Consider the following 12,423-nt stretch of genomic DNA (forward strand, 5'->3'; position numbering starts at 1 on the left):
GGTACAGCTCCTGCCTCCAGGAAGTTCACAGCCTCAAGGAAGAGGCAGACAGGTGAACGAAGCTATCCTAGGTTTACTCATTTGCTCAGCCAGTTTGCTGAGCAGTTATGCTGTGCAGGGCACCAGAGATAGAGAGATAAACAGTCTTTATGGTCAAGCAGCTTACCTTTTAGAGGAAGAGAGAGGCAACGAGGTGCAGAGTGATCTAGTTACACCTCTCCTCAGTGCTTGAGAGAAATGCAGGGTGCTCTGCAGCTGCCAGAGGAGTCTGACCAAGCTGGGTCCCTGAAGCACAATGTGCTCGGATGCAGAACAAGCCTTTGGGGCCAAGGACAGAGCGAGGGGGCACACAGCCCAGGATGAACACCTGGAGGAGGACAGCCTCCTGGCTACAGCAGGGGTTCTAGTGTTTGCCATGAGAGCAACAGGAATCCCTGCAACAGGTTTAGGCAGGGAACTGACCTTATCAAACCTGTGTTTTATCAACATGGCACAGGGTGTGATCCAGAGAACTGGAGGGGGTACGGAGGGAGACTCGAGGAAAGCAGCTGTTTCATTATCTAGGGGAGACACGATGGCAGCCTGCATTGTGGACCACGCACTCAGACCGAGGCTCAGGAGAAAGAGGGAGACAGGCAGCCTTGAAAGACACAGCGATCAGTGCTGTGACAGGGAGAAGCACTGATCGTGATGGTGGAACCGGGAACACCACCACCACTCAATGGCCATGAGAAACCAAAAAAATCAGTCAGAAAAAGGGTCCCAGTGGAGGTGACAGCCAAGACAAGGCCTTAGAAGGCCGGGGACGTGCATGGATGCTGGTAATCGTATTTTGTTGAATCCTTTGGAGAGAAGGAAGCAGGTCACCAGCGAGAGTGCATGTGAGCAGTCAGCACAGAGGAAGAGAAAGAAGAGTGACTGGCACCTGCTCCATGGCAGGTGGGGCCAGAGTGAAGCCCACAAGAACCAGGTGCTCCAGAACAGTGCTCAGGTGTGATGGCCACTCATGCAGCAAATATTTACTCAAGCTGACATTTTAAATTTACGTAATTTTTTAAGATCCTATCTTTTGCCAAAGAAATTACCACGAAAAAAGTGATTTGCAACTTAGGCAGTAATTGCATTTTAAAAGTTAGATGAATAAACAGGTTTGTTTATTAATCCCTAAGGTGTTAGGGTGAAACCTTTTAATAAATTTATAAACTTTCAATGTAAACAATTCTTCTTCCTTACCTGTTTTCAAAGTATAAATTTTTTTGAACTAGAGTTGCTTCAAAAAATAAGACTAATAATCAAAAAGGACTGTTAGTTACAGTTATGTCTGTAACAACATCTTGTCTGTCTGTTTAGAAATTTACAAGTTCAAGGGAGTAAAGAAGCCAATTAACACAAGGGCTCAGGTGACGGTTTCTCCAGTCCATCATCAGTGTCTCACTGGAATGCTCTACCTAGTCTTTCTTTGTCAAAACAAATACTACCAGCAGTATTTCCTCATCCAGGAATGAACAACAACTCCACAAATCTTTATTAAGAGCCTTCAGTAGGACAGACACATCTTCTGAAGGGTCCTCTCAAGCCCGGCCTCATTTTAGCACAAACTCTAATCAACCAGACAAAACAGCTCTCTCAGTCCTGTCTACTGAACTAATCCACCCTCAGTAACCAACCTGCATTGAGACTAAGCTCACACAATATCCAGCTCTGTTAAATAACAGGATGGAGTTAAGAACGAGTAAGATGCCTAACAGGCCCTGAGCGCCCCATCCTACCAAAGTTCTCACGTGCATCCCCTCGTTCCAGTGCCCTCAATCAACACTGTCCCTCGAAAGGAAATCCCAGGCAGTTAACAGCTCAGTAGAGTAGGAAAACGCAAACTCACATGACAGATTTTTAAAGTTTTGTGAAAGGTAATTATTAGCTGACAATGCTGATTACGTGGGAAGAAAGCTATTTAACCTTACTTCAGATCACGTTTCTTACCCATCCAAAAGGGCTTTCATAGGAAATGCTTCCAAATAATCGGATAATAATAAATAAATACTTAGTTTTGTGAGCTTCTATAAATTAAGATGGAAATGTCAGGATAAATAAATCATCACAAATTCCACAAATTTCTAACAGTTTTTATGGCCTCAGGGTAAGGAATCAAGGAGTTCAAAAAACAAAGACAATTATGAAAATACCTACTTGCTTCTTGAATAAATTACACTTCTCTGTTAAGAACTGATTACAAGAATTTAGCTGTACTGCTCAAAAATGATTAAATATTATCAAATCGTTCTTTAACAGGCAATAAATGATTAGTAAGCCCTTCTCATTGAGAACTTCATGTAAAACTAAGTCTTTTTTTTTTTTTTTTAAAGATTTTATTTTTTTCCTTTTTCTCCCCAAAGCCCCCCGGTACATAGTTGTGTATTCTTCGTTGTGGGTTCTTCTAGTTGTGGCATGTGGGACGCTGCCTCAGCGTGGTCTGATGAGCAGTGCCATGTCCGCGCCCAGGATTCGAACTAACGAAACACTGGGCCGCCTGCAGCGAAGCGCGCGAACTTAACCACTCGGCCATGGGGCCAGCCCCAAAACTAAGTCTTTTTAGTGATACAAAGCATATACTTTAAATAATAAATATGCCTGTGTTTCCTATTTAGGACACCTGCTTTATAATCAAATTCACATTTAAAAGGAATTTAGGGACTAAATATAAGTTTTCCAGTTTAGATATTCACTACATACTCTGCTAGAGCATTATGTCCCATATGTTATCATTAGGATGGTTTTTCACCATTTAGATTTTGCCTCCTTATTGCTTTCCTGAAATTATAAGTTTATTTACATTCACACTGCTGATGAAGAAACACAACTTTCAATCGTGAGCAGCTGTAACATCAAATGTGCGGCTCCACAAGGGCAGTGAAGGCGCTATGTGTGCTGTCATAACCCTGTGAGCCCCACTGGGTCTTGTCTATATGCTACTGAATTACTTTATTGTAGGTTTGTTTCTCCAGTTAATCTTTTCCTGATGAGGCTTTAAAACACTATGATTTGTTAATATTAATAACAGCTATCCGATAAAGTATTCCCAAAGTCTTTTTATCCACGTAGATCGACTATAACAGTATATTCTGCAAACTGCAGCTCTTTTGTGAAGCACATGATCACATTTTTAATAAGCATTTAAATCCAAAATATTTTACTATTCAAGAAGGTAACTATTAAGAAAATTAAGGAGTGCTATGATTATTTGCAACCACAAGAAAAGAGAAAAATAAGTTATTCTATTGTAATATTCTAATATAAATCAACCCAACTTTTAAAATAGTAATAAACTGTTCTTTTTAAAATAAGAAAGCTACTCTCCAAAACAGCCTTGATATTTCAACTTTCAAAGTACACTACAGCGGATTCTATTTTGTTCTATTATCTGAAAATGCCTTTACAATAATTCTGATAACAAGAAGCAGCTCTAATTCACATAATGGCACATATCACCTATCTGTCTGTCAGTGAGACATCTGAAAGCATCTTTTTATTAGAAACACCAATCAATATGCCCAAGGGACTACAATACTGCTGGAAGCAATTCGTATTATCATTTCATCCTTGATGTTCTTGCTCTGAGCAACTTATTATTATGAACGGCATGAAAATGGCGACCTGTCACAATTGATTTTTCTTAACCTCCTTTAAGAATTTTTTCCCTCTTAAATGTAATCAAGGATCAACTTATTAAATATATCTCAAGCTAAGTTCTATAAAGCAGGCCATTACTCAAGGTGCACTCCTTATAATTTAAACTTTCACCAAATATTATTGTAACAGTAACTGCTTAGTAATAAAAACTTTGATCTGTTCAAAGTTCTAAAATAAAATGTCCGAACTTGAGTGGACTGTGTCTCCTGCTCTACATCTGTCCTCAATGGGTGCTACAAGGAAAACATTCTAATCCTGAAAAGGGGCTTCAAGAATTTCTTTCCACCTTAAAATCTTCCTCCATCCAACAATATTGCAGAATTTACTCTTAATCCCCATGTCTAGATAAAACATGTACATTTAAAAAAGTAGTCCAATAAACTCTTGTAATAAGTATAAAGCTGTATATCTGATTATCTAAAATTATCAAGTTAGATTTCAAGAATTAATTTGAAGGGCCAACTTAAATGAATTTCCATGAGACATTTGTCAGAGTCACTGAATTTAGCTGCAGCTTCATTAATTTACACAGGAATTCTTATATTTTAGATTGCAGTGGCCACTAAGGGAACAGGAGCTCTCAATCTTCAGTGTGCAGCAGAGGCCCCCTAGTTTCTGATTCAGGAAGTCTGGGGCAATTCAAGGGGTGGAGGCAGTGCAGGCAGATGTGAAGTGGATGTCACCAACCCACAGCCACTCACCTGGGGTGTGAGACAAGGCTGTGCAGGCAGGAGTCACAGAGTAAGACCAGAGGTAAGGCAGCAGCTAGAGAAAGGGCCTGAATTTCTGTTTTAAGAAAAGAGTACCGAGGATGAAAGGCATGCTGTGTGCAACACAGGAAAGACGGAACAAGGAGGGAACACCTGTTCAACCTAGGACTTGTGTACAAGGGTGAGCATACTTCTCTCCTCACTTTTCACTTGAAGTTTTCCTTTAAAAAGCAGGTAGAGAAGAACAGAATGGACAAAATGAAGACAAAAAGGAGAACTGGCCAAAATAAGGGTTGGACATTAGCTGAGCAGAATGACCAGTTTAAAAATAAATAAAACTGGTTAAATACCTAACACCCATCTGCTCAACTCTGGGAGGATATTTTAGAAAGCACAAATGTTGGTCCCAAGAACTTCCAGCACAAATGGGAGTCACACTCATGTCACCTAGGTCACGGAGAATGGCTGGCGGTTTCCAAGAGGAGAAGGGACTCCTTGGAACAGCCTTCACCAAAGAGCAAAGCTGTGGTGGGCGCAGGGCCACTGGAATGGGGGTTCGGTGAGTGAGTCTGAATACTCAAGACGTTCCAGGGGTCCTGTGAGTGGGTGTGAGTACAGAGAGCCTTCTGATGTCTATCTACTACCATAATCTGTAAGACCCCCTGCTGTTGCTGAGCTGTCTGTCTGGATCTGCAGGCAGTGACTGCCACACTGTGATAAGTTCCTGTCTGCCCTCTATTCCTTGGACACACCCACCCTGACAACCTGCACCTTTAGACCAGCGATCTGTGTGTCTGTTTCTTCATTTCTGCTTTGGCTCTTGAACATCAGCCTGAGAAAACCACAGACTTGTTACTGGTTCCATTATAAACTTAAGATTCCCAGCACCAGTCAGGTCCTTAGCACTGCTCATTAATTTACGAGCCTAAACTGTTTGGCTGTGACCCTTCTCGGTGCTTCTAGGAACTCAAACTCTTACCATGCTCTCCACCAAATGCACCACCTCAGTTATTGTTATCATTAATTTTTTTTTTTTCTTAAATCAGCACTGCTTTTCCCGTAGTGTTTTTCATCCTAGAAACTTAGGGCAAATTCACAAATTCATACGTTCCTTATATATACTACAATGAAGATAGGAAATAAATGAAAAACGGAGCAAGGTGGGGGAGGAGGAGAGGGAGATACTGACTGACTGATTGATAATTGTAAATATTCTCTACAAATCAAAGAAGCCATGCCATATTTTATATGGTAGCTATTTTCCATATAACAATATATAATTTTCTTTTAAGTAATCTTAACATTTATATATTTCAGTTACTACTGAATGCCCATGAAACTTATTCTTCCATAGAATATTTTTTCTTCTTTATAAACTAAGACCCTCTCTTCCTTTATTGAGAGCATTAATAGTTTTGTGATACTGATGTCCTCAAGACAAACAAACAAAATCAATAAAATCCTTTCCCTCCAGTCCAGTCGGTCAGTTTTTGATCACCACCACTTCTCGGTTGCTTCGGCCTCCTGCCTAAAACATGCTGCGTCTTCCCTCCCTAACCCTGGGGCCCTACCCTGCACACATGACCTTCCCTTGACCACTGACCTTGAAAAACTCCACCTATGTGCCCTTGCATTTGAATTCCACCCAAATAAATCCATGGCAATGGTTTTCATTTCACCAATATTTTCCTAATTGCTGCATCCACCGGCTTCTTTTCACTTTTCCTCCCCAATGACCTCTACAGACCAGCACGCTGCTGTTCACCAACCACCTCGAAAATGTTTCCTCTTTCAACGTTCTTTCAGGGCTGCCCTTCCTCTGCTAATCCCTTAACTACTGGTTTTTTTTTTTTTAATGTACAAAAAAGGTCTGTAAAATCTCATCGATAACCACACTGTGGGTAGCCAGTAGTGCTGTTCATCAAATATTCCAAATTCTCCCTCCTCCTGCACTTGGGCTAGGACTGTACCTTCTTGACTCCTTCAACTTTGCTGAGGCCATCAAATTGCTCCAGCCAGGGGCCAGCCTGGGGTTCATGGGTTTGGATCCCAGGCACGGACCTAGCACTGCTCATCAAGCCATGCTGTGGTGGTGTCCCACATAAAACAGAGGAAGATTAGCACAGATGTTAGCTCAGAAACAATCTTCCTCAAGCAAAAAAAGGAAGATTGGCAATGGATGTGTGCTCAGGGCCATTCTTCCTCACCAAATGAAAAAGAAATTGCTCTGGCCAAAGAAAGGTGACCTACATTGCCCTACTGGCACCGTAGAGTCAGTATGTAATTTCCTGTGTTGGTTTCTTCTTATCCCAGTGGTCATGGAAGCATGTCTGCAGAAGGGGTCCCTAAGGGACCATGATGAGCAGAGTACCTGCCAATAAGTTAAACATGGTCCACCAGGAGAAAAGAAATCTCCGCTGTAGTAAGCCACTGTGGGTTTAGGGCACTTTGTATTACAGCAGGACTTAGAGACCTGACTCACTCAGAAATATGTATTTCCAGTCCAAACTACCCTGCTGTCAATGAACTCCACAGCGAAACTTCACCTGAGCACGGCATCCATTGACGTTGTCATACACGTCCCGTGCATGGGACAGCTCTCAGAATTGAGTTCAGGGATGGTTTTGCTTCCCTTAAGAAATCGAATGAAACTCAGGTAAATGATTCGATTTCCCTTTTAAATGTTTACTTTTCGTTTCCACTAGCCTTCTCTGAGGTCCAAAAGTTTGTTGATTTACTAAGCTCTGGAAGAACACTGAGATGTAGTCTTTAGACAACAATGTCTTACAAACAGTGAATAATTTCTGTCTTCCCTTCTCTGGTTAGGAATTCAAATATCACATAATCTTTTCATTCAATATATATCACAAACATTTCCCCCAGATAAATCACATCTGCTACTTTCTGTCCATTGTAGCATGCTTATAACCTTGTCCCAGATTTTCCTATAAATCTAATATTTAACACTCCAAAAGATTTAGTGACATATGCAAATTCAGAGATTTTATTTCTCTCCTAAGATTATTCCTTTATTTACAGAAAAATGTTTCAATATCAAGTTGGAGCTCTATCTATAGTGCCTTCAAGGAGAAGCAAGCACCACGTCGACAAGTCATGACCTCCCTGCACCGCAACCACCCTGATATAAACCCAGAATCTCGACGGAATGCACACACAGTGCTGAGAAGAGTGCCTGCCATATGTCCACAGCCATCACTGTCACCACCATATCTAACTGGAAGGGGGGCACCGAACGTGACTAAGCACCAGGAAGGTGCAAGCCACTGAAAGCACGTCAGCTCCATGTGTGAGATGGACGAGTGGCAGGGTGAGGACTTAAACCCAATTCTGCAAACCCCCAAGATGCCCTCCTAAAAAACAGTCTGTTAACACCGAGGAAATGTAGAAGGCTGTTTAAAAATAAACAAAAAAAGAACAGGGAGAGGGAAGAGAAGGAGGAGGAGGAAAAACAGAAGAGAGAGGAGGAGTGCGGAGAAGGGGCAGTGGCAAGCTTTCCAGGCATGTGGCGGCCAGCGCGCACAGTGCCCTCCACAACTAGTCACTCAGGGAGCGTTTCTCGACTGACAGTGAGGGCTAGACTGAAAGGCTACGGCATTCATTCACCTTTCACGTTTCATTCTGTAGAAAGATAACAAGGATGGGTAACAGACGGCACTTGCCCAGGGTCAAAGAGCTGGTCAGGGGCAAAGCTGACTCTAACCGAGGCAGTCAGGCTCCAGGGTCAAAGTTCTTAACTGCGCCACAAACCGACAAAAGGTCGCCTCAACAGCCCTGGACCAACACCCAAGGGAAAGAGCACACTGACACAAAACTAAAGGTGAACAAAGAAAAGAACTGACCACACAGACACACAACGAGAAAGTGACAGGAAACAAGCTACACTGAAGAATAAGGCAGACTGAAAAAAGGAGTTGTATTAAAGGCAGGATAGCCTTTAAGAAGTTTAAACTTATATTTAAAATTAAATTTACCCTCTAATATTATAATTGTAAAAGTAAAATGATTAAGGAAAAAAAACCCTAGAACTCATATGTGCATTATTAGAACATCCTAGTTTTACTTACTAAAGGAAAAAGAAATCACTCTACTTCATGGAAAACATACATAAATATGTATGTGATTCTAACTCTGTCAATAATTAGTTTAATAATTTATTTTTAAATAACGTTAACTCTATTATAGAATGCTGACTTGGGTATATTTGATTAGAACATATTGGGTATATCTGATTTGCTCAAATGCAAGCCAAGTTGCAATATCAATCTACAGAGATAGTCTTCCCTGTCATCACAATCAGAATTTATACGAAAATAACAGTACACCTTAGTAAGCACATCATACACAGACACCTGGAGTCTTAACAAACACAGAGATATGAAATTCCAGTAATCTCATGGGGATAACGCATGTACCCAGTGGGTGGGTGAGGACACCCTCTGGACAGGAAGCACCGTCAGTGCTGGTCAGCTGCACTGCAAACGGCCCCAAGCATCACAGCGCCAGTGCTGTCTTCCTAAATTTTGAAGGGTTAACTATTTTTTAAAAATCACATTTAGCTGAAAAAATGGAATACATTTTGTCTTAAAAAATATCTTTTCAAAGAAATATTTCATTGCTATTGCTTTGTAATAATATGTCCTGCAAAAGACAACCTTTACTATTAATTACTCACAAAGCATGGCATTAATCCATGACAGGATTTTTTACTCTACTTAGATACACAGAGGTTATGTTCCAAATAAAAGTAAGTACAATGCACAGGCAGAAAGAGCTTCTCATTCACTGGACATCAGCACATTTTGTGACTTGATCATACAAAATGTATTATCCAAATAACAACTACTGAGAATTCAAACTAACTTTTGTTATGATTTAACTTAGCCACACGTGTATACTGCATAAGTAACAATTTTAGGAATATAACAGCAGTCTTTAAAACCAAAATCTGGTTTTCAATATGCTTCTTCTGAAATGGAAGTAAGTTAAATAAAATTAGTTTAACAATATAACACATCGAATTAAATACCATAAAAACATTAATACAGATTCCTTTATTTTAAAAATGAACCATAAACATAAAAATAAGGAGTGTAAACTGTAAAATAAATAGATTGAAATTAAGACTCATAATTAACTGTCAAGTTATGGGCAAATTATATATCTAACAATGAAAATTTAAGACACATATAAAACTCTGATAAATCAAGAAAAGATACTTTTGGAAATTCTACAGTATGAGCATGTTGTTATATAAACACAGAGAATTCATAACCTAAATCACCAGCACTTTTGAAAGTCTGTTTTTATGCTATATATTAAGCTAAAATGAACGAGCTATTCAGAATGACATGTACTTTTTTACTGAAAGGAAAAAGTAAGTTCATTAAAGCAGCCGTTCCTTCATCTAGCCTACCTTATTTTTTGGATTGGATGTGTTCATTACACTTCGAGTCTCTTTTCCAGTATAAATGACCACACCTATTACAGTACCTGCAAAAACACGAAAGTGGTCCTTATAGAGATATTTTAAAGGGTAAGCACAGAGACAACATTTTCTAGTTAACTGTTTTGGTGGAAAATATTACTACACTATTTTATATAAATTTATCCAATAGCATATTAATTTGGCTAGTTCGAGAAAATCTAATCTCAACTTTTAACATAAAATTTGAAAAACTCATTATTTCTTAAGTAATACAAATTTACCTACATATAACGCTAGCAAATGAACTAACATCCTTTTCACTGACAACAGAAAGAGTGACATTGTTCATTAATGTCTACTAAAATGGTAACTTGACACTGAAGTTAAATAAAAAGAGGCGACATTCTTAACTGATGGAACTCATCGTGTGACTTCAAACCATGCCAGCGTCAGCTGCACCAGTCCCTCTAAACAGAAGTCTACAAGCTTCCACTGCACATTTACAGACTACTGGGTCTAAGAGCCTTCGCTGATATTTCGGTACATACACACTTAAAACAGTAAGAGAAACATTACAAAAACAACATATCATTTTGAATTTAGATGTCATTAGTCTCTTTTATTCCTGTCTCCTGAAACTTTGGTTTTCTAATTGTACATGTCAAGGAGAAATGATAATTTTGTGGTCTATCAAACTTAAGATAAACGAATAAGAGATCACCCTTAGAAGAACCCACAGACTACAAAGGCTCAGAAGCTCTCATCTCTGGAGTGTCAAAGACCATGGAAGTCTATTTCTAGATTGGCAGCTACCTATAATTTATATTCCTTATTTTCACAAATTTTGAAGGTGAGAAATATGATTAAGATGAGAGGGGCCGGCCCAGTGGCGCAACGGTTAAGTTCACACGTTCCGCTTCTCAGCAGCCCGGGGTTCGCTGGTTCAGATCCCGGGTGCGGACATGGCACCGCTTGGCAAAAGCCATGTTGTGGTAGGCGTCCCACGTATAAAAAGTGGAGGAAGATGGGCATGGACGTTAGCTCAGGGCCAGTCTTCCTCAAAAAAAAAAAGATGAGAAAGACAAAATATCCATACTCACTGAAATCAACCATCGCAGAATTAAATATGATAATTATACAAAAATACTTCCATGTCACATGAGGTCAATGTGTGAAACTTAGTGAGTCAAGAGTAGGCTCCACGGAGTAAAAAGTAGGATCTCAGCAACCTCTCGGATTTATATGAGCAACGGTAGCTGCGTATTACAAACATCACGTTCAAACAGCTTCTGCCACAGGACGTTCAAGAAGATGAAGGCTGCTGGAATACCACTCACAAGCGACACCTGCAGAGGTTACACAGCTTTTCTCTTTTGGAATAAGCATTTCCTTTTTTCCCTTTTTAAACTATGTGCCACTGGGAAAGCTACAAGGTTTGAATTTAGCGTGTGAAGTTCAAATTTATTGTGTTCTTGAAAAGACAGTAAGCTCACATTTGGCATATAAGCTAACCCAAACTGCACAAATGCTATCTTTATATATATTATTATCCAAATAAACTTCCTAGATGATATGTTTGTACTTGCTATACAGAAAAATATTAAACACATAATGATACACTATAAAAAACTTTCAAAAAAAATATCACACAATTCTTTTGTCAGTGAAGCTAAATGTTAAATCTGACCTGATATTTTCTTCCTATTTTGCCAATTAAGTCTAACTTAATCAAAACATAAAAGTGTCACTAATGTTAAATAACCACAAAAACAGAACAAGACAAACTGCAAACTATTTTTAACAACAGCAGAAGAAACAAGCCTGAGAGAAAGCAGACGGCCTAGAACCACTCTCCTAGAGCAGGGAGCCGACTGGCAATGTTGATCACAGGCTGTGGTACCGTTTACAGGGCCGAGAATGAGACTGAGAAATGACAAGACTAACAAGAAACACCTCATTCAGATATACATAGAATACAGTCAGTATCTGCATGTTAAATATACCATATATAGTAAGTATTTAAAGAATTTCTCATGCAATGCTATTAGTATAATCTATTAAAGTTTGGTAAAGACTATCATATGTACTATTTCATTTCATTCTCACTAAAAATGAGTACTCATGTAGTTAATGCATTTTTTTTCTGAGTCTGTCATGCTATTTATTTACTAAAATTACTAGAGTCAGTACAGAATATCTGGAATATTCTTCATTCTCTTTGAAAAAGAGTATGTATTTATGAATTATTATAAGCTAAAAGATTGAGTAAACCCTGTATATAGAGTAGAAAGAAATATGGGAAAAGACTACCTGTTAATTTTGAAATTGAGACATGAGAGGGGGATAAAATATAACACATTCATCAGAAATAACAGAAGATTGACTACAAAAGAGAAAAATGTTGTACAGAGAGAGAGAGACAGACAGATCGAGATAGCCATCAACCAACCACAGTGTTTCCTGACTCAATTACACACCAAGAACCTGCTAGATTCGGCAGGGAAAGTGCCAGGGCCACTTGTGGCAGCCTTGGGAATGGACGACAACCTACAGATGCTCTCCTGGTGCCAATCTCAACAA

At 39.5% G+C, this 12,423-nt stretch overlaps 1 protein-coding gene across 25 annotated transcripts in view; it reads right to left on the reverse strand.

Moving 5' to 3' along the window:
- ATP9B (ATPase phospholipid transporting 9B (putative)) overlaps positions 1-12,423 on the reverse strand; it is a 282,461-nt gene that overhangs the window by 124,406 nt on the left and 145,632 nt on the right. For all 25 annotated transcript variants that reach the window (XM_044744021.2, XM_044744020.2, XM_044744015.2 and 22 more), the window contains one exon: positions 9,832-9,908. In XM_044744021.2, coding sequence (XP_044599956.2) covers positions 9,832-9,908 — 77 coding nt within the window. The remainder of the gene's footprint in view (positions 1-9,831; positions 9,909-12,423) is intronic.

This window comes from Equus asinus, chromosome 7 (assembly GCF_041296235.1).
Source record: "Equus asinus isolate D_3611 breed Donkey chromosome 7, EquAss-T2T_v2, whole genome shotgun sequence".
Lineage (NCBI taxonomy): Eukaryota > Metazoa > Chordata > Mammalia > Perissodactyla > Equidae > Equus > Equus asinus.